Raw genomic sequence first — 22,677 nt, 5'->3', positions numbered from 1 at the left:
GAAGGGACTGGAAAAAGGAACTGGAAAGTTGTCAAAAATTCATTTTTTCCTTATTGCAACTCTGCTTCTAAGTACTTCTTTCTTTTTTCCTTTTTTGGTACCAGGGATTGAACCCAGAGGTGGTTAATCACTGAACCACATCCCCAGCCCTATTTTTTACTTTTTATTTTGAGACAGAGTCTTGCTCAATTGCTGAGGCTGACCTCAATCTTGAAATCCTCCTGCCTCAGCCTCCTGAGTTGCTGGGATTACAGGCATTCGCCACCATGCCCAGCTTCCAAGTACTTCTTGACACGGTTTTCTCTGTGCAGACTAGCTTTCTGTGTTTCTCTGGTCCATGTAGTTATAGTGTGACTGCCCTATCATTTTAAAGTTTTCAGTTATGGCTGCAATTTTATGCTGATTGGTTATCTCTTAGTTCCAAATTGAAATTTTAGGAGAAGATTTTCCTAATTTGGATTGCAGGTGAATTTTTTTCCCTTCTGTGGCCGGGATGGAGTAGGGTAAGTAGTATAAAAGGTTGACAGGAATACCTATAAGTGGATTAGATTGAAGGGACTGTTCATAGAGAGGAAACAAGTTTTATTATAAATGAGAAAATGGTTTCATTGTAATAGTAACTAAGGGTCTTCCAATATAGATAAGGTAAGAATTACAGATGTTTTTTGTTGAATGAATTAGGGTTATGTAGGTGTGATTAAGTAAATAAAAATATTTTATAGTTAAAATATTAAGCATTTTTTCATTCTGTATTGGGTATTATGTAGTACATCTTTGCCTACAAAAACAGTAGTTCTATTTATTGCTTACTAAATGTGAGCACCATATTAAATGTTTATTTATTTCATTTTTAATCCCATTTTAAAGGTCAGGATTTTAGGCGTTAGAAAACAGACTGTGGGAAGTTAAATAAATTGCCTAAGGTTACCCAATGGAATATTTCTTCTTTTAGAAAACAGTAATTATTTTAGAGCCCAGATTGATTTCAGATCTGTCATCTTTTTACTGTGCATGCTTACTTCAATCTAAAGGAGGCCAGTGAATGTGTCTGTAATTCATTTCACTAATTTATAAATAGTAAAAAGAATTTTTAAAAATGCTTTTCAAAATGTTAGATTCTAGGGTTGAGATTTGGGGATTTATATTTGTTAATGATGTGTAATAGGAAAGTAATCTATTTTCTGAAGGATAGATATGAAATTAGGATAGATACAATGGGAAGGGAATGGGTTAATTGAAATATAAGAGTGTATGTTTATGCAAAAATTATCTTGCTGCCTTAATCTTAAGACTTATCAAAGTTTTTAAGCTTACCAAATTATTTTCCTGATTTGATAGAGGCCAGATTAACTTATGCTTTTAACTTTTTTAAAGGATTGGGGTGGCCAACAGAAGAAGGCAAATAGATCATCAGAAAAGAATAAGAAAAAGTTTGGTGTAGAAAGTGATAAAAGGGTAACTAATGAGATTTCTCCGGAGTCATCACCAGGAATTGGAAGGCGAAGAACAAAGACTCCACATACATTTCCACATAGTAGATATATGACTCAGATGTCTGTTCCAGAGCAGGCAGAATTAGAGAAACTTAAACAGCGGATAAACTTCAGTGACTTAGATCAGGTTTGTGAATTATTTTAAAAATCAAGTTTTATCTATAGGGAAATACTTGAAATTGATTAAGTAATTGGTCTTAAGAATAAAAGATTAAACTGTTTACTTTTTAAAAAGTTTCTGTGCTATGGAAAAAATTTTAATACATGATGATACTACTATATCTTTTGGAAGGGGACAGTTTTTTTCCCTTTGTTTTTAATTGGTTCTTTCTAGTTATACATGACAATAGGATTAATTTTGACATAGTTTTAAAAGTATGGAATATAATTTGTTCTAATTCAGTCCCCAGAACTTCCTCTTCCCCTCCCTTCCTCCTCCCTCTGTTTCCTTCCCTCAATAATGATCTTTCATTTACTTAGTTTTTTTTTTTTTAATTAATGTCTTGTGGATGAACATGGTGAAATTAACAGTACATTCGTATATGTACATAATAAAGTTACATCAGATTAATTTGTCTTTCCCCATTCTATCCCATCTCCCTTCCCTTCTTTCCCATCTACTCCATTAATCTTCTGTTATTTTGGTTTTTTTTACCTCCTCCCCGCCACACACACACACTTATTTTGGATTATCTTCTGCATATCAGAGAACATTCTTTTGACTTTTTGGGACTGGCTCCTTTCACTTAGCATGTTAGTCTTTAGTTCCATACATTTACTGGCAAATGCCATAAAATTATCTTCAAGGCTGAGTAATATCTAATATACCAGTGTGTTTTTATACCACATTTTCTTTATGTATTCATCTGTTGAAGGGCACCTAGGTTGGCTCCATAACTTAGCTATTGTGATTTGTGTTGCTGTAAATACTGGTGTGACTGCGACACTGAAGTGTGCTGATTTTAAATCCTTTGTGGGTATTTACTGAGGAGCGGGATAGCTGGTCATATGGTGGTTCCATTCCTAGTTTTTTGAGGAATCTCCATACTGGTTTCCAGAGTGTTTACACCAATTTGCAGTCTTTCCAACAATGTATGGGGTGTACTCCTTTCCCTACATCCTTGCCAACATTTACTGTTACTTGTATTCTTGATAATTACCATTCTTGACTGGAATGAGATGAAATTTCATTGTAGTTTTAATTTATATTTCTCTAGTTGCTAAAAATAAGGAAGCAGTCTTATTTCTCAACTTGCCAAAGACACATCTTTCTGGAATTTATTACTATGCTAATAACTCATTTAAATTGTTTCATTATGAAATTAAATTTTGCATGATACTGAATAACATTGTTATTAAGTAAGTGGAACGATCCAGTTTAGCTTTAGCATATTTATTGGCTAAGTGTGGGGTGTGCTGGATTACCTAAAATATAATTATCCCAATTTGAATTAGATATGTATTTCTTTTCCAAGTCATTCATGGCCAAGAAGGGGTAAAATAAGTTAGCAGGATTGAGGTGTTAGGTAAAATAAGTTAGTTTACCCATGGATTGAGGAGACAGTTCATAGAAATGTGTTTTTATAATAAATGAGGAAAATATCTATGAATGGTTTTGTTGCAGTAGTAACTGAGTCTTGCAATATGGATAAAACAGGAATTTGTAGACGTTTTTGTTAAATTAATTTTGTGGGTATGATTAAGTAAAAATGTTTTATAGTTAAAATAAAACTGACATATTTATAATCACTGAAATAAAGTTTATATCAATTTCTATTGATCTGAAAGCCAGTAGAAATGATAATGAACTCTTAACCAATATTTTATTGTGCTTTAAAGAGTTAAATGTTTCCAAATTTACAGAAAAGTATAATTATTAGTGAACACTTAAATCTATTGGGTACGAAACTGAATACTTTTTTCAAACAATCCTGCACATAGATCTTTATGCTGATGTTCATATTAAATATCATTGATTCATTGGGTTCAAAGACTATAAAAATTCTGTAAGCAAGTAATAAATAGCAATATGAATTATAAATATGACCTATAGTCCTAATAAGTCACCTAGACTACTTTCGTACATATTTATCAGATTGTCAGATGAAAATGAGAACTAGGAAGTGCTAATTAAATTTTGGTATTTTAGTAAAAGAATTCTATAAATCTGAAGCTTTTTCATATTTTAGTACAAAGATATGTCTCCAGAATCAATATTTGATGGTGATACTAAGAACATTGGAATTTTTAAGAAGTGGTTAAAAGATTACTGTTTGTGATTTGATTTCTTTTTCATATGTAGAGAAGCATTGGAAGTGATTCTCAAGGTAGAGCCACTGCAGCTAACAACAAACGGCAGCTTAGTGAAAACCGAAAGCCCTTCAACTTTTTGCCTATGCAGATTAATACTAACAAGAGCAAAGATGTGGCTGCAGGTCTTCAAAAGAGGGAAGTGATTGGATCAACACAATGTAAAGAATTGTTTGCTTCTGCTTTAAGTAATGACCTTTTACAAAATTGTCAAGTCTCTGAAGAAGATGGGAGAGGAGAGCCTGCAATGGAGAGCAGCCAGGTGATAAAATAAATTTGCTTTACTTGTTTTCACAAACCTCAAAAGAATAAACATTAAGATTTAAAGAATTTTATTAGTTATGCACAGAGGCATTTTAGTTAGGTAGAATTAAAGTATTACCCTGACCCTCTTCATTAATGTACCAGATATATTGAATGAATATTTTGTATCCTAAGTGATTAGAAAAATGTCTCCTAGGTTCACTAAGATTTCTTTTATTTGCAAAATACTGTGTGGCTAATTTTTAGTAAAGGGAGATTAGGAGCAATATGATTAATAGATTTTCATTAGGAATTTTTTTAATGGTAGTATTTTTAAAAGTACTTTTCAAAGTATAATACTTTATGCATAAAAGAGATGAAACATTAGGATGGAATTTGTATAAATAATAGTTTGGTGTTCAGTTTGTTTTATAACTAATATTTTTCAAGTAGTCTAAGGTAAAATAGTTTTGAAATTTATAGTGATTTTTAATTATGTTGATTAAAAATCCAAATTTGATTCAGACTTTTTGCATGTATGAATTCATATGATAAACCTAGATATCATTATTTCTTGAAATAAAAATCTGTAAAATTGTTGCTATTGAGTTGGTTATATTCATTTTTACATGTTGTGTGTCATGCTTATTTTTAATATTTCCCCTGCAGATTGTAAGCAGACTTGTTCAAATTCGTGACTATATTACTAAAGCTAGTTCCATGCGAGAAGATCTTGTGGAGAAAAATGAAAGATCTGCTAATGTTGAACGCCTTACTCATCTAATAGATCATCTTAAAGAACAAGAAAAGTCATATATGAAATTTCTCCAAAAAATTCTTGTAAGTTTTGGATCTTTTTATAACATTGAGTTACTTTTGTAATATAATCAGTGTACTTACACTGATATTCTGATACCACCCTAGAGGAGCTAACATATTTCCAAAAATATCGTGCCACCCATTATAACATTTTATTGCCCTTTTTAATAGTTGTATGATTTATACCACTAAAATATTTCAGGCTAGAGAAAATGAGGAGGAGGATGTTCGGACTATAGATTCAGCTGTGGGATCTGGTTCTGTAGCTGAGAGCACATCGCTAAACATAGATGTGCAGTCTGAGGCTTCAGATACCACGGTAAGCGGCTTTTTGGTAATTAAAGTGCTAGAAATGAAGGTTTAAACTTTTCCCCCATTTTTCACAGTGATATTTTATAGGCATTCTTTAATGAAAAGTGTATTCCAAGGGAAGAAACCCTCAAATTGTTTATGTTGTATGTACGTTTTAAACATGGAAGTTTAAAAATTTAATTTACTTTAAAATACTTTTGATGGCTGATTTGAAAATCTAGTAACTTCTGAACTTTATCTTTCAGAAACACTGTTTTTCTATTTTGTTTAAGTATAATTTTATGAATTTTAGGAGGCACTGGGAAAGTTAAAATTTATTGTAGATGTAAGGACTGTTGTAATCACTAATGATATTCATGATTACTAAGCCTATGGTCTTTTGGAAAAGTCTCCATGTTATATGCCATTGGGTACTCATTTTAAGGGTATTGGAATTTTTCATTTCTTAGGCCCTAGTTTAGTACTATAGCAAAACCAGATGAGTGAAAAACAGAGTAGTAAATAGGACAGGACAGCATTTGCATTACTATTTTTTCATAGTGAGAAAAATACTGTATTTTTTGTGTGTGTGGTACTGGGGACTGATCCTAGGGGTGCTCTACCCCTGAGCTACATCGCCAGGCCTTTTTCTTTTTTTATTTTGAAACTGGGTCTTGGTAAGTTGCTGAGACTGTCTTTGAACTTGTGACCCTCCTGCCTCAGCCTCATAAGTTATTGGAATTATAGGCATGCACCACAGCTCCTGGCAATACTGTAATTTCTGACTGAAAAATGAAATTTGTAAATACTATGCTTTGGAAAATAATAATTTACAGAACTTTTGAGGAAAGATCTATAGAATAGACTTTACTCATAGATGCTAGTGTGCTTTAATACTAGTATACTTGGGAGCATTTTTATTTGAACAAATATGCCTATAGTTATACATTAGTACACTTTAAAACCTATTACCAGTAAAGCTTTTCTTTTGAAAGTTTAACATGTATATCTCTTTCATTTTTGAGGTATGTTCCAAAATACCATTCAGCATTAGGAATTTGAGGGTTTGTTTCCTTTTAGTATTCACCTGCATAGTTTCTTATCTGCCTCCTTTCTCTTCCCTACCCTTTCTGATTTGAAGAGGGAATTTGAATATTTTTTTCTCTACTTTCACCAGGAAATACTGAGAAGGCTTGATCCAAACAGTTGTTGAAGAATGGATTCTACTGTGGGGAAATAGTTTTTCTATGTACAGTGGTGCTGGAAATAATTTCTTCCTTACATACCAGCAGAAATGGAAGGGTTGGGGCAATGTGGGTAAAAAAAATCTATTGGGGAGGGGTGGGAAATGGTATGGTTGATTATTATAGTTTATATTCTAATTTCTGAAGTGTTCACTGTGATCAGTTTCTTTCATAATAACATAAAGCTGTAACATTGTGGAAGTTGCTTAATAATATGTAGCAGGATAAATGTTAAAATATGCTTTAGCAGCTTTGAATAGCTAGGATATGATACTTATTAATTGTAAGTAGCAATTTAAAGAATTACAAAATTCTGATTGATTTTATTGCCACTTTGGGGTGGGGGATGGATTACTTTTTTTTAAAGATGGACTGGGTAATTTTTGTATTTATTTAAAAGACTGGCTTATATGTTAAACAGGAGTTTGTGTTAAGAAATTAATATGCTACACTATTTAATAAAGGAGGCATCTTTTAGTCTGAGAATTCGGCCGTGCATTGAGGACAAACTAGGGAATTCAGCCTCACAAGAACAGGTTTCAGACATTGACGTTACTACAAGTCCAAAAGGGAAAGGTGACAGACCTCCTCAGAATGACAGGGAACTGAGGCCTAATAGGAAATATAGCCGAAAACGTGGATTTCCCTCAAAGGTATACTTCACAATATTAACTTGGGAAGTCTCTAAGTAGCACCTCTTGTTCACATTTCCTTTTCTTTATTTACTTTTCTGTTCTTGCTATTACTCTTAAAATACATAAATTATTAACATGGTTAAGTATTATTCTATAATTTGCTTCAGTAAAATGCTGTCCCTTAACATTTTTATTTCTTTCTGCTTTCCTGTATACCTCCCCATTGATTATATGTGGCAACTGATTTTAATTTACATTAACAAAGGATTTGGAGTGTAATATGATTTCCTTTTTTTGTTATCTAGGACTCAAAATACATAACATCCTTAAATCCAGGCCATTAGTCAGTTGCCTTTCATTTCTGATATTAGAGTTCATGCATTATGATACTTTTAATTTTTGTCTTATTTTCTGTGATAATTCATTAAAGAAAAAGAAAATTGAGCAAGCTATTAGTTTTCCTTTCTTAGTAAGAATGATAAGCTTTAAATTTTTTTATTTGGTTTATATTTTTGTTTTTCTTGGGAACCCTTTCATTTTTTTTTTTTTAATTAGAAAAATAATTATCCAGTTGACTAGTTTATTAATGTTTTTGCTGGGTTTCTTTCAGTGTTTGATTTAAATGTTCTTTCTTTAAATTTTCTATGATTTTCATAAAGGCATTGAAGATAAGTTTATATAGTTCCACCTAAAACAGTTTGGATGAAAATAGCATTCATAAAAGTATTTATATCCTTTCGGCAAGAGCAAAATGTTGTTTTAATAATTGAGTATACACAGGGGTAATTTCATGTTTTATTACTAGCTTATTATCTCCAACTGAATCTTTCTTTTCTATTTTATAGATTTTTATATTTTCTTTTTGTGACTGTTGTAAAATCATAAAACAATTCTAGATTTTTGGCAGTTTGTGTTTTTCATTTGTTTTTGTAGAGTTTGAGGACACAGTTTGAAATCAGTTGTGGGGATCTTACAATTTAAAGTGTTAGTAAAAGGTGCCCAGTTCAACAGAGGAGTAAAGTGGTTGATTATTTTAAAAACTAGTAGCATTGGAGAGGAGAAAGTGAGCATGAACTACAATTAATATCCTTTGAAATTTTTGTCCTCTTTAATCCTTCTCAATAGTGACAAACAAAACTTGAGAGTTGACAGTTTACAGCCTAGTTTCTCCCAGTTTGTTTCCCCCATAATTAATTATTAAAAACCCTTTTCTTTTTTTTAAGTTTCTTTGAAAACTATCCTTATAAGAGAATTGAGTCTATTATAATTTGACTGTCTTTAATATTGATTCTTAAGGTCATCTCAGTGTGGTTTTATTAGTACTCAATTCCTAAAATGATTTTAATTTCTTAGGATGAAATCTTAATTCCCAACACTTGCCTTATTTTTTTTCTCTGCTATGCAGTCATTCTCACTCTACCTTCCCCATTCCCTCCTTAGAATCCTTTCAAAATATGTTCTGTTAGAAGAATAGGGAAAAAAAAAAAAAAAGAGTTAAGGTCTTACCTGAAATTCAGAGTTGAAAACAGCCTTGTGAGTTGCAGCTTGATATGAAATGAGTAAGATTCTTGTACTACCTACAGTGGCAGATTCCATTTTATGAAATATTGTATAAAAGCATGATGTTTTACATAATTTTACAGAAGCAGCCTTCCACAAATACCTATACTTTCATTGTTTTCTTTTGCTATTATTTTTATCATTTCTAATTATTTTACATAAGCTAGCCTTGTCTCTCAAACCAGCTCTGCCTCTTTAGAGATTGTATTTTGTTCTTCTGTGTTTACATTGCACATTGTTTGGGGGCAGACACTATGATGTAAATTACACTAAAAAAGAAACTAGGAGCCTGACTTAACTTAATTGTGACATTGGACAAATTACAGCTTTATCTTCTCTGGGCTTATGGTTCCTCACTTTTCACATGAAAAACATTGTACAAATTGTCTGAAGCTGTAAAAATATATTGGATCTATGAATGATTATCAGAGGAACGTCAGATTAGTGGGAGAAAGGAAGACCTTGGACTTTGTGAAATTTGGCTTATATATATGCAACTGGGGATTTTATGCCTAAGTTATTTGTTTTTAAAATTTATTGGTAAAGTAAAAATGTAGTTTGTGAAGGTAACTCAAAGTTTAAATAAAAGTGGTACACACCTCTAATCTTAGCTATTAAGGAGGCTGAGGCAGGAGGATCACAAGTTCTAGGCCAACTTATAGAACTTAGAGAGATCCTTCTCAAGATAAAAATAAAAAAAGGCTGGGGATGTAGCTCAGTGCTAGAGTATTTGCCTAGCATGTGCAGGGCCCTGAGTTCAATCCCCACTACTACCCCCTACCCCCCAAAATTTAAAAGTATGCATTTGAAGGATAGATATAGTCTTCTATTTTAAATTTCTATTTCAAGTACCTTCTGGGCATGTTTTTATTCCTAGGTATTTTTATTTTGTCATCTTCCCTTTCTTTACATTTGTTCATAGTCCACATGGCTTCCTTTGACTCTGCTTTTGTAAATATTCATCTGAAATGTTACTTACGTGGGTACAAAAGTTATTAAGCAGTGACAAAACTCCACAAATTTCAAATATTGTTGGAAGTTCATTTTGGGTTAGTGAAAAATTTGAAGATAGTTGTACTTAATGACTAACTTAGCATTCTTTATAATTAGAATATCAGTTCTACACACAAATAATGATAACATGGATTAAAGGATTTTTTTAAAGTTTGTTTCTTAAAGGGGAAAACCATTTGGAACTTAAAATTTTTTAGTATACAACTTTTAAAGGTTAACTTTTTAAGTTAACCTTAAGTCTAGATTATTTTGAGGAAATAAGAGGATTCTAAATTAGATGGAAATATGCGTTCTTGAGAGTTTTTTACCCCTCCCCAGATGATGATTTTTCTTTATTCACGTTTCTTCTTGTAATTAATTATCACTTATATTTTGCCAAAGGATTATATGTTGATTGACAACAATCTGGAAGGATTTCTCGTGAGTCATTTCATTGAGATATGTACCTATTTTGGTCTGGTTTTACATTTTACCAATGACTTTGGTGCAATTATTGTGAAATTACTTTTTACTAAATCTAAGAGGACTGTTGATAGTTATTTCTAGTGCTTCAGGTTTTTTCCCCAAGATGTAAAGTATTGAAATAAGCCAAAACTAAGAAGATGAATTTTTGTAGGGATGAATATAAATGATAACAAGGTCATTCCACTTGTAAAGGATGGCAGAAAACTTGAGTATACAGTCATTAATTTGAAAATGGTTTTTGTTTATTAAAAATTCACAACAGAAAAACCTTCAATAGGTAGTAGGGTAACCAAGATTATAAATTACTTCTCTCCTATTCATGAAGTCTAGAAATAGAACAGAATAAGTAGATGTGACACTGACCAGGCTCTTCTGATGTGGACATTAAGTATTTTTATCAGAGTGTATTTCCTATTTCATCTTAACTTCCTTTGAATACTTGAATCTGTGCCAGGTACTTTTTTGTTCGCTTACTATTTTTTTTTTTTTTAATTTCTTAGTTACATTTGTAAACTGTTTTCAGTTACTCATTCTTATTTACAATACTGATGAGTTCTAATTGGGGAGGTAAAGATATAATTGCATAGTATTGGGAAAGGATATTAACCAGAAAGAAACTTATCTTGAGCCATCTATGTTCTCCATAATTTGTTCAGAAATCAGGGGTATATAGGGAAAGTAGATCAATACAATTACACTTGAAATCATTCAACTTTTTTACTCTCCTTAGTAATTTTATGTGGGATGAGTATCACTCATTTAAAATATACAAAACCTCCAACAAAAATTTGTTAGCAAGGCAAATTTAAATTACCTAAATAAAACAAAGGAGAATATTTTACATAAATGTTAGGTACAATCATAGAATTTTTAAATTTAAAAAAAAATTTAATGGTAAATCACTGATGAAAAAATACCAGTATGATAAACATTTCATGCAGAATTTGGCTTAAAAATGTTTTTTGATTATATTTAAATTCATACCTTTGACTTTTCTTTCTTCTTATTGGATTACATTTTGAGTGGTTTTAAAATTAGTGTTTAGGGATTTGTTAAGCATTTACTTCTCTTTTATGTCCTAAGACTCAGTTGAATGGGCATAATTTAAAAGTAAAAAAATGTAATTCTATGATACAAAATGTACGGTTTTCTGCTTTGTTGTATGCCTAACGTAATGCAGTTACATTAAAGCCTTTTTACATAAAATTTTTGTCCTTGGTTAGAAATTAGTGGATTTGTTTTCTGAGATTTTTGTTGTTTTATTGATGTTTTGATTTGTGTTGTTATTTTGTATGCTTTGGTACTGGTGATGGAGATTGTACTTAGGGGCACTTTATCCTTGAGCACTATCCCCATTCCTTTTTATCTTGAGACAGGATCTTGCTAAGTTACTGAGGCTGGCCTCCAACTTCTGATTCTTCTTCCTTAGCCTCTGAGTCTTGCATTGTGTTTATAACATCACTTCTAGGAGTGGGGCAGACAGTTTCTTAGTTTGGCCTTTTTTTCAGAGACTGTTGGGCATTAACCTAGTATGATTTGTTCTTGATTTTTTATCAGCTTTGGATCCCCTTATTCTTGTGTATCTCTCTCTCTGTGTGTCTGTGTGTATGTGTGTGTTTGTAGGTAGGTAGCTCCTCTTGCCCTCTTAGATTTTTCTGTTTTATATGTCTTTTTTTCCTTTCCTTTTGTTAATTTCTCTTCATGATAAGCTATTGCTTCTAGTTTTATACTGTGAAATTGCCTCTCAACATGGCAGGCTATCTGAATGTCATCATTCTTTTCTTATTCTTTTTTCTTCCAAGTCTACTAAAGTTGTATATAGGATTGTATATTTAATACTAATTTATTATGTATGTACATTGCCATTTGTAGTTGAAAGAGGAAAATGGATTTTAATAGATATAAGTATTGTTGGTCTTATTTTCCAGGCCAGAGATCCTGAACAGGAGCCTATGGAAGAGATAGAAAATTTGAAGAAACAACATGATTTATTAAAAAGGATGTTACAGCAGCAGGAACAACTGCGAGCTCTGCAGGGACGACAAGCTGCTCTTCTAGCTCTGCAACATAAAGCGGAGCAAGCTATTGCTGTGATGGATGATTCTGGTATGCCAATCTTCGAATGTTGTTTTATAAACAAGGCTCAATAAACAATTATATTGCAAGGTTGTTGTTGTTATTATAAAGTCAGGTTGTGATGTCGACTAGTTTAGAAACCTGCATATGAGGCTTACCCTATCCTGTGCTTTTCTCTGGTTATGCAGAAAAGGTTGCAGGGACAACTCCTGGCCATCATACTGTACGATGCAGACAGACAGCTCGCTCTCCTTTTCATCAGAGAGTACCCTTAAGAGGTAAAAGGGACAGGCTGTAGTTCTGTTTTTGTACCTTAGACTGAGAGGGCCCTTGATGCTTTTATTTCCAGTTTTTGTACTTTATTCAACTAGGATTGTCATTCTTTGCTTGCCTCCCAAGGAAGTATTAAAAAAATTAAGTGAGGTAATAAATAAATTTATAGAGCATCTTTAGCATTTAATGTTAGTAGTAGCTCAGTTATTTCAATTGTCTCTCCAATTTTATATACTAACTCCTTTGAACTATAATTTTATATTCAGTTTTCCTGAGACTCAGAAATATTCATTTTTTTCTTATCTCATCATAGCTATGAATCATTTAGTTGAAAATTGTATTGAATTTAGTATTGAGTCTAATTTTGTAGTTTGTCTCATTACCTTCAAACCTAAATGTTTTATTTTTTAATTAAGTTAAAATAAGATAATTATTAAAATTCAGTAAGGCTACATTTTTTTTAGATTTATTTTTAATTGACAAATAAAATTGTGTACATCTAGGGGATACAAAGTGATAGGAATTTATGACACACTTCTAGTGGCCATATTATGTTTTCTAGTAGTCTGTTCCTATCATTACATTCTAATAATTTTTTTCTTTTGAGCATTCCATTTTTGCCAGTGAACTTAGGCCCTGAGACTACTGTTTTGTGACTTAATTTATCCTGCTGCCCACGTCTAGCCTACAAGCTCAGCTGTCTGATCACTGTTCTTATATCTTACTTAATTTTATATTTTCATGAGGAGCTTTATCATTTTTAAGTCACTTACTCTTACTATGATAATTGTATAGTTGTGTATATTAATAATTACATTAATTTTCCCCCATTTTTCTTCATAAAATCCAGAGTGTCTTTGGATTTTATATTTAGACTTAGAAAATAACATAATTTTGCAAAATAAAATATTTCAATATGAAGACTCATTCTGGTTAAGCAGTAACCTTTTAAATATTTTTCAAGTTTGTAGCATCAGATTTTAAAGACTTACCTTGATAGTTATATTAATCTTGAATATTTACATCATCTCATTTGATCATCATAGAATTGTAGGTTAGTACCTGTTTTAGTAAGTTTTTTGCTGCTGTGACCAAAAGACCTGACAACAACAATCTAGAGAGGAAAAGTTTATTTGGATCTCAGGGTTTCAGAGGTCTCAGTCCATAGATGATTGGCTCCATAACCTCGGGGCTCTAAGTGAGGCAGGACATCATGGCAAAAAGAGTGTGGCAGAGGAAGGCAGTTGGGGAAAATGGAACCATGAAGCAAAGCGACTTCTCCCACCAAGGAAAAATACATACCCTAAAGAGACACTTCTAATGACCCACTCCCTCCAGCTATATCCTGCTTGCCTATAGTTATGATCCTGTCAGGGGACAAGTGTACTGATTAAGCTTCTCATAACTTAATCTAAACTTTTTTGAGCTTTGGGAATACCTCATCCAAATCATAACTGTACCCAAAACTTTTATTCTTAATCCTGTTTTATATAATAGGAACTTAAGAGTTTCTTTCTTGCCTAAGCTTATATAGAATTCTAGTAGAATCAGATGCTTTGAATTTTAGGCCAGAGGTCTTCATATTTATAAATATGAACCTTTTTAGGTAAACACAAAATATAGTTTTAAAAATAAAATGTCACAAGTCAGGGAGCAAGAATAGAATGAACAGGAGTTTGAATTTATTTATACAATTTATTTTATACAATACTACAAAAAGAATTTTAGTGTAGTATTTTTAAATAGATTTGCTCCTGTATTTATGAGATTTTATGGGAATACTGATGAAAGCCAGGGTTATACTATTTAATTTTCTGGTGTGTAAGAGAAACAGCACACCATTTCACAAGATATATGCTAGTTATCTGAACGGTAACTTTTTTGTCATGTAGAGTTTGGACTACACATGTGGGATTGTCAGCCCTGAAATTCGTATTTTTTAGTGGAAAAAGATGGTGTTTTTCTTTAAAACAAAAGCAATTTATAGCCAGTGTTTCTTTTAGAGCTGGAAAGTTAGAAGTGAGGGTAGGGTAATAGAGCAAATTGTTCAAAAAACTACTTTTAGTAATAAGAGGGCTTTCATTTTTTAATTAATTAATGAAGAAGCTAAAATCTAGGGTCTTTCAGTATCATTTGTATCACAAGTAAATACTTCACTGAATTCTCTGTTGTGCTGTAGGGAAAGTAGACTGTGGCCTTTTGAATTTGACTCAGTAGCTGAAACAAAGTTTTATGGAAGATTGCCATTCCCATTTGTTTACAATTTGTTGAAGATTGCTTTTGCCTTGTAACGGCATAGCTGGGTAGTCAAGACAAAAACTGTTTCCCAGAAAGCCTAACCTATTTTGCTGTTCAACCTTTTTTTTTTTTTTTTTTTTTAAGTGATACTGGGGATTGAACCTAGGAGTACTTTACTACTGAGTTATAGCCCTCTATCCCTTTTTATTTTATTTTGAGATAGGGTCTTGCTAAGTTCTTAGCCCAGGCTGGCCTCAAACTTGAGATCCTCCTTTCTTAGCCACTCAAGTACCTGGGATTATAGGCAGGCACCACTGCACTCAGTGCTGTCTGAGGCTTTAAGAAAACTGCCATGCCCCGAAATGTAACATTGATTTTATTGGAGGAAGGTAGAGATTGAGACCTTTCCGAGTCAGCTGTGCCTTTTCAGTTTACCACTTTCCTCACCAGTCCCCTCAGCCAAACAAACAGATAAACCTGCTCCACCCCTAATGCATTGTCACAGGGTTTTTTTTTTTTTTTGGGCAGGGGGCGTACCAGGGATTGAACTCAGGAGCACTCGACCACTGAGCCACATTTCCAGCCCTATTTTGTATTTTTATTTAGAAACGGTCTCTCTGAGTTGCTTTGTGCCTCATTGTTGCTGAGGCTGGCTTTGAACTTTCAATCCGCCTGCCTCAGCCTCCCAAACTGTTGGGATTACGGGCGAGTGCCACTGTGCCCAGCGAATCACAGGTTTTTAATTGGGCTGTAACACCATCCCTTCTTGTATGTTGAGTCAGAAAAAGATGAGCCACTGCACTAGAGTTTTGCATTGTCCTTTATTTTTAGGATAGATAGACACATTTTAGAATACTAAAAGGATTGTTTGGCAGATGAATAAGAAGGTTAATTAAATTTTATTAGGTGAGTTTTCCCCTCACTTTATGTTTAGCTTCTAGAACTTAAAAAAAAAAAAAAAACAGTTTGATTTATTTATATTAACGAATAGTTTTGAATTTTCTTTACAGTTGGAGAAACTACAGGTAGCTTATCTGGAGTCAGTATAACATCTGAACTAAATGAAGAATTAAATGATTTAATTCAGCGTTTTCATAATCAGCTTCGTGAGTCTCAGGTAACTTAATTTTTTTTGCATAGTTGTTTTAAGTGGTTTTCAAATTTTAGTAAACAACTATCACATGTGGAGTCCCTTTATCTTCAAAATCATGAATTCATAAGGTTTGAGTGGGCTTCTCTCCATATGATTCCAGTTGCTGCTGTTCTGGGAGACTATACTTTGGAAAAACACCAAATTAGAGCAAAATCTACTTTGAATGAAGTGCTAAGTGAAATTTTCTTTTCTATGCTATTAGATAATACATTTTTTCTTCCCCAGAATACTATAAATGGTTATAACCTTTAAGATGTATGTTAGGTTCAAGTCATTGCCCTTGGAACATTTAAAAATTGCTAACAATTTTACTAGGCACAGTGGCACATGGCTGTAATCCCAGCAGCTCTGGAGGCTGAAGCAGGAGGATCTTGAGTTCAAAACCAGCCTCAGCAATTTAGCAAGGCCATAAGTACCTCAATGAGACCTGTCTCTAAATAAAATATTTTAAAAGGGCTAGGGATGTGACTCAGTGGTAAAGCGTCTTTGGGTTCAATCCCTGGTGACCCCCCCCCAGAAAAAAAATTGCTAACAATTTTTAAAAAGTTCTTAAATATAACTCGAGAATGAGTGTTATAATTTGAGAAATTTGTAAGTATGATATAAATGCATATTTTCAAAATGTGGGCTTTGGTAATTAAGGGTGAATTAACACTTCTCCACTGGAAATATGTGTGATTGAAGGTGCATTGTTTTTTGTCTTTTTGCTGATCAACCAAGTGAAAAGAATATGATTCATCTACTTTGGAGAGTTTCTTTAGGAATATTTAGTAAATTTTTTCTAGTGATCCTGCCACTAAAGAATCAAATTTTTACAATGAGATAAATACAAGAACTCTTCATGGTAGTACTGTGCTAATAGCAAAACATCAGAACCAAAATAAATGTCTAGGAACAGGAAAATGAATTAATAAATTATGCTATATGCATATAGTGAAATTCTGTAAAGTAGTTTGAGTAAATGAAATAGAGTTAATGTATGAAAACTGATAAGTTTAAGAAGGATACTGCTTATTTTATGTTTTAAAATTGTAAGTTTTTATGGATACATACACAGCTGTTACAAAGTAATTCCAGATTGTGATTACCTCTGGAATGGGTAAGTCGAATTGGGAAAGAGTACTTACAGAGCTTTACCTGTGTCTTCAATGTTATATTTCTCTTAAAAAATAAAAAGAATGGATACAAATTTGGGAAAATTTGATAAAACTCACTAGTAGGTATCTTCTATATGATTCCCTGAGACTTAGTGCTTTCTTGATATGTTTCATCATAAAAAAATAAAAAAATTGACCAGGCACATGTCTGGGCATGCCTGCAGGTACTCTAGAGACTAGGCAGGAGGATCTCAAGTTCAAGGCCTGTCAGGCAGTGGAGATACTGTTGCACAATAAAACTTTAAAAAGGGCTAGAGATATAGCTGAGGTAGAATATTCAGGGGTTCAATTCCCTTTTACACACACACACACACACACACACACACACAAAGTGTAGGAAAATTTGATAGATAGGAAATCAAAAGTTTGTAGTGGTTCTAAGCAGAAATAAAGAGAGATATTTGAAGGTATGGTTACATATGTACATGAAATCATTTATATGTTGTGGTAAGGAAATAGTATTTAATTTGGGAGTAGAAATGGAAGCTACTTGCCCACCAGTTCTTATAAAGAATAATTTATGTATTTTTAAAATGAGAATGCAACTTTTAGTTGCCTTAATTTTAAATTTTTTTTTTTTTTTTTTTTTAAATAAGCCTCCAGCTGTTCCAGACAATAGAAGACAGGCAGAAAGTCTTTCATTAACTAGGGAGGTTTCCCAGAGCAGGAATCCATCAGTTTCAGATCATTTGCCTGATGAGAAAGTCCAGCTTTTTAGCAAAATGAGAGTGCTACAGGAAAAGAAACAGAAAATGGACAAATTACTTGGAGAACTTCATACACTTCGAGATCAGCATCTGAACAATTCATCATGTAAGTAAATCTGGTTTATCATATTACACAGAGGACATGTATCTTCTGGCACTTAATAGTAAGTATTTTATAAATAAATGAATACAGTTCCTCAGAACTTTGTAATTTTGGTAGGGAGATGAAACTTGAATGTGAAAAGTTTTTAAGTAACAAATCAATATATGATAAAAGCCAAATAGATGGTGAATCTTTTCAGAAAAGAAAAAGAATAAAGTTGGGTCTTGAAAAATAGGTAGGATTTTAATAAGGGAAAGGTAGAAGAGAAGATAACTATTTGATACTTCAACATGGTACTACATTTTTTAGCATATGTGGAATTTTCCTTAAGGAATCACTAATCTAATTTGTGCCCTGACTTAAAAATCTTGAAACTACAGGTTGCAGGTGTAGTTCCATTGTGGAGCGCCTGTGTCACATACTTGAAACCTTGGGTTTGATCTACAGAATTACAAAGAATGAAAATTAGAAACAAATAAAACTTGAAACTCTGAAGCAGATTTTAGAGAGTTTTTAACACACACACACAAAGATATGTAAAATTTTTTTCTTTTTTCTTTTTGGTGTTGGAGATTGAATCCAGGGCTTTGGAGATTGAATCCAGGGTTAAAAAGGTCATTTCTTTCCCATTGGAAATAGTGTAAGGGTAGCACCAACACTGTAGAAAGGTCAAGGAATAGAGTAAAAAATTACTGGAAACCAGGTATAGTAATTCTGATATTTAAGTGAGCAGTAAACAATGGTGGTCTTTTTTTTTTTTTTTTATTGTAAGCAAATGGGATACATGTTGTTTCTCTGTTTGTACATGGAGTAAAGGCATACCATTTGTGTAATCATAAATTTACATATGGTAATGTTGTTTGATTCATTCTGTTATTTTTTTCCTCCCCCTCCCCACCCTTCCCCCCCTCTTTTCCCTCTATACAGTCCTTCCTTCCTCCATTCTTGAATGGTGGTCCTTTTGAGAGAGAAATGGTAGTAGTTTTGAAATGATAGGAAGTAGAAGTACAAAGCTTCTCAGTCTTCAGTAATTGTCCATGGAGATGTAAGATATATTTATGTCTGATGAATGTGGACAGAAGAGTAATTAGATTAGTTTAAGGACATTAGAGGATTGGTTTTTATCTAACTAGAAAATGGTATTGCCAAGTAGCCTTTCACGGTATGACTGTATCACAGTCATGTTAACACTTTTGCTTTGTCTCCTGGAATAAAGCTCAATCTTGGTAATCAGATGTAATTCCTACAGACTGGATTTGAAGACCTACTTATTTAGGGTTACCTGATAATGATTTGCAGATTATGACTGCACATCATACCTAGGGGCCCTGCTAACTTAGCCTAGAACCAAACTTAGTAGAGTACTCTTCTAGTTATTTTTCTAGTGTACAATATCATAATTATTATCAGTGTCTATCTTGTCTCCTACTTCCCACCATTTCTGTTTTAATCCAGTAACTATAATTTAAAAGTGATATAATCTCTGGAAGAAGAAGTAAAAATGTGTTTTCTCTGTGTGTTTTGTATTTTGATGTGTTTGGTTATGGAGTCTAGTAATAAATGACTTGCGTATATCCTTAAGTTTCTAAAATTTAACTCTATAGAATTTAAGATGTTAATGATATTTACTTTTTGCCTGTCTCTAAGCAGACTATTAGTAATGAGTTGCTTGGTGCCATGTTTGTTTAAGGTAACTAGTAATATTTTTCTTTTTTGTAGTTGTGCCTTCTTCAGCCTCTCCACAGAGGAGTGGGGATCAGAGAAGTACAGCTTCAGCCCCCTCTGTTCCTGTAGGCTTAGTACCAGTTGTCAATGGAGAGTCTAACAGCCTTACATCATCTGTTCCTTATCCTGCCACTTCCTTAGTTTCTCAGAATGAGAGTGAAAATGAAGTACATCTGAATCCAACTGAAAAACTCCAGTAAAATATTTTTTATAATCATTTTTCACGTAGATTAGAATTAAATAAGGGGAATAAACTTGTTTTTTTCCACTTACTAAGCCTGTTTTCACATCTGCTAAATAGGTTCAATAATATTTCATAACATTAAATTTGTTAAAAATACAGTTTAATTGACACATAGTTATCGTACAAATTTATGGAATACAATATCACATTTCAATTCATAACGATTTTTAAAGTTTAAGAAACATTGGCATAGTTCCTGGCACTTTGTACTCGGCAAACTTAATTGTTAATTTTGGTAAAAATATCATGCATTTTATAGATCTGTACGTGTAGACTAGTTGGTAACCTTTTGTAAATGCTCAATATCTGCATATCTGAATTGCCTGAGAAGTAGTATTTAAATTGAGTATTTAATATAATACTTCATGCTTTCGACACTTATGAAGAAACCTAGAAGTATTTTGGCACTGAGTTTTTTGCTGCAACATTTACACATGCTTAAAGTGAACAATTAAATCGAGATGGCTTTTTATGCCTTTGTCCCTAACACAAGAAAATAAAGTGATGAGATTTTGAGTGAACCATACTTAAAATTAAATTTATTGCATTATTAAACTCACCAGAACCCCTGGTCATTTGACTAGGTATAAAATATTTTTGTGCTGACTGCTATTATATGAAAATAATGTGTGGGGGTTTTTTTGTTTTGTTTTATATTGTTAAGGAGGATATTAATATTATGTATTTTTATCAGGAAGTTAAATGAAGTTCGAAAGAGATTGAATGAATTAAGAGAATTAGTTCATTATTATGAACAGACATCAGATATGATGACAGATGCTGTAAATGAAAACACAAAAGATGAAGAAACTGAAGAGTCAGAATATGATTCTGAGCATGAAAATTCTGAACCTGTTACTAATATTCGGTAAGAACTTTATGTAGGTTTGTTTTTCAGTCTATTCATCCTAACCTAATACTTTCAGTGGTGGGGGAAAATATCTTAATAAAGTGCTATTTGCTTTTTAGTTAAGCTTTTTTCTTGCAGGAGTATTTTGATCAGTGTAATCATCCTTGCCCTATAAGAAAAATAGGGAATTTTCTAATTTAATGATTTAGTAGATTTGCTGTTTGTTAGATCAAATACAAGTAAATCATAAGTATCTAACTTTGCATTTTCCTACCTCTTTTATTTTAGGTATATTTTGATTTTCAGATGTTTTTCTTCACAAATTCCAAATAACAGGTGCAAAAGCTTAAGAAGAGGACAGGCAGATTGTTTAGTTTGAACTTAAATAGAATAGTTAATGGTGTTCTTAGTTTGCGACTATTTTACTAACACTCAGACTTTTGTTTTAACCTTAAATAACTTGAGTTTGTTTTCTTTCTTTCAGAAATCCACAAGTAGCTGCTACCTGGAATGAAGTAAATAGTAATAGTAATACACAGTGTATTTCTAATAATAGAGATGGGAGATCAGTTAATTCTAATTGTGAAATTAACAACAGATCTGCTGCCAACATCAGAGCTCTAAACATGCCTCCTTTAGGTATGATTGACTGTATTCACAGATAATTTTGCCAAATTATTTTGTGAAGTGGATTTTGTTTTCATTAATACTCAAGTTTATTTTAAAATTATTTATTTGAATGATACATGTTTTAACAGATTGTCGATACAATAGAGAAGGAGAACAGGGAATGCATGTAACACAAGGTGAAGATGATGAGGAAGAGGAGGAAGCTGAAGAGGAGGGAGTCAGTGGAGCTTCATTATCTAGTCATAGGAGCAGTCTGGTTGATGAAGCTCCAGAAGATGCAGAATTTGAACAGAAGATCAATAGACTTATGGCTGCAAAACAGAAACTTAGACAGCTGCAAGATCTTGTTGCTATGGTGCAGGTAAATATTGCATGTTTGCTAAATACAGTCTTATAAAGTTTATGTATATGTTTAATAATTATGTTGGTGTAATTATACTGGTGTGCATTTTTTGTCTTTCTCTTTTCTTGTGCTAGGGCTCTAACCCAGGACCTCACACATGCTAGAAAAGTACTGTACTCGTGAGCTACCCCTACTATACTTTTATTTCTTATATATCTGTGAGGGATATTAATAAGTATTTCAGTCTTTATAATATATACAGTCTCTAGCACAACTTTTCAGTGCAAAAGCAGCCTTGTGTAAACAAATGGACATGGTTGTCTTCTAGTATAGTTCTATTTACAAACCAGATTATTTTTTGTTTTTTTGCTTATGACACTGGCCTTATGTATAACATCCCAGTAAGATAGGTATTAAAGAGATTGAAGAGGTTCCCCCCACAGTTAAAAAGTAATAATAAATTTTATTTAATCTAATATATCCAGATATTATCACTAAAACATGTAATCAATATTAAAAGTTATTAATGAGATATTCTACATTGTTTTTATGATAAACCTTCAAAATTTGGTGAGTATTTTATATTTACAGCACAATATGGATTAGCTAAACTCAAATCACCATATGTAAGAGTTCAGGTCAAGACAACCTATGTAAATGTTGTTTCTGTTTTCACCTAGCATGGGTGACAGAAGCTCTCCAGAGTCTTAGCATCTTCCTGGGTATTCTGGGCCTCTGTGCTTTTGGATTACCTAAACTTGAGTTTCTAGTCATTGCTGGCAATCACTCCCAAACACAGCCTATGGTTTAGAGTGCATGGGGTCCTTTCCCAAAGACCCTCTAACATTCTTTTTTTGTTATGTGCTATCATTCATTCTCTGAGACATGCTATGACCAAGGGAAAAGAACATGCGATAAAAGAAGAAAGAGCAAAACTCCTCAATTTTGCAGGATATTTATTAAGTTCCTACTCTAGACAAGAATTTATATAAATGTATTGTAGTCTCTGCACCAAAGAAAATTATATTGGCTATAACTGGATATTCTTGCTTTCCTGAGAAAACACCAATTTAAATATCTTTTCCCCTTTTGTTTTCAAAACCA

At 32.6% G+C, this 22,677-nt stretch overlaps 1 protein-coding gene across 17 annotated transcripts in view; it reads left to right on the top strand.

Annotated features, from left to right (window-relative positions):
- Positions 1 to 22,677, top strand: part of Pcm1 (pericentriolar material 1) — a 100,830-nt gene that overhangs the window by 14,282 nt on the left and 63,871 nt on the right. For 8 of the 17 annotated variants that reach the window (XR_007108376.1, XM_047550264.1, XM_047550259.1 and 5 more), the window contains 13 exons: positions 1,375 to 1,620; positions 3,796 to 4,065; positions 4,716 to 4,886; positions 5,068 to 5,184; positions 6,865 to 7,053; positions 12,003 to 12,180; positions 12,339 to 12,428; positions 15,672 to 15,778; positions 17,568 to 17,784; positions 19,501 to 19,702; positions 20,445 to 20,618; positions 21,085 to 21,239; positions 21,359 to 21,591. Coding sequence is in view for 16 of the 17 variants with exons in the window: in XM_047550264.1 (XP_047406220.1) it covers positions 1,375 to 1,620; positions 3,796 to 4,065; positions 4,716 to 4,886; positions 5,068 to 5,184; positions 6,865 to 7,053; positions 12,003 to 12,180; positions 12,339 to 12,428; positions 15,672 to 15,778; positions 17,568 to 17,784; positions 19,501 to 19,702; positions 20,445 to 20,618; positions 21,085 to 21,239; positions 21,359 to 21,591 (2,349 nt within the window). In the remaining variant the exon portion in view is untranslated. The remainder of the gene's footprint in view (positions 1 to 1,374; positions 1,621 to 3,795; positions 4,066 to 4,715; positions 4,887 to 5,067; positions 5,185 to 6,864; positions 7,054 to 12,002; positions 12,181 to 12,338; positions 12,429 to 15,671; positions 15,779 to 17,567; positions 17,785 to 19,500; positions 19,703 to 20,444; positions 20,619 to 21,084; positions 21,240 to 21,358; positions 21,592 to 22,677) is intronic. The other 9 variants (XM_047550268.1, XM_047550269.1, XM_047550270.1 and 6 more) reach the window with 6 other exon arrangements.

The sequence above is a fragment of the Sciurus carolinensis genome, chromosome 4 (assembly GCF_902686445.1).
Source record: "Sciurus carolinensis chromosome 4, mSciCar1.2, whole genome shotgun sequence".
NCBI lineage: Eukaryota > Metazoa > Chordata > Mammalia > Rodentia > Sciuridae > Sciurus > Sciurus carolinensis.
The sequence above is the reverse complement of the archived record's forward strand: the minus strand, read 5'-3'. Positions and strand labels throughout refer to the sequence as shown.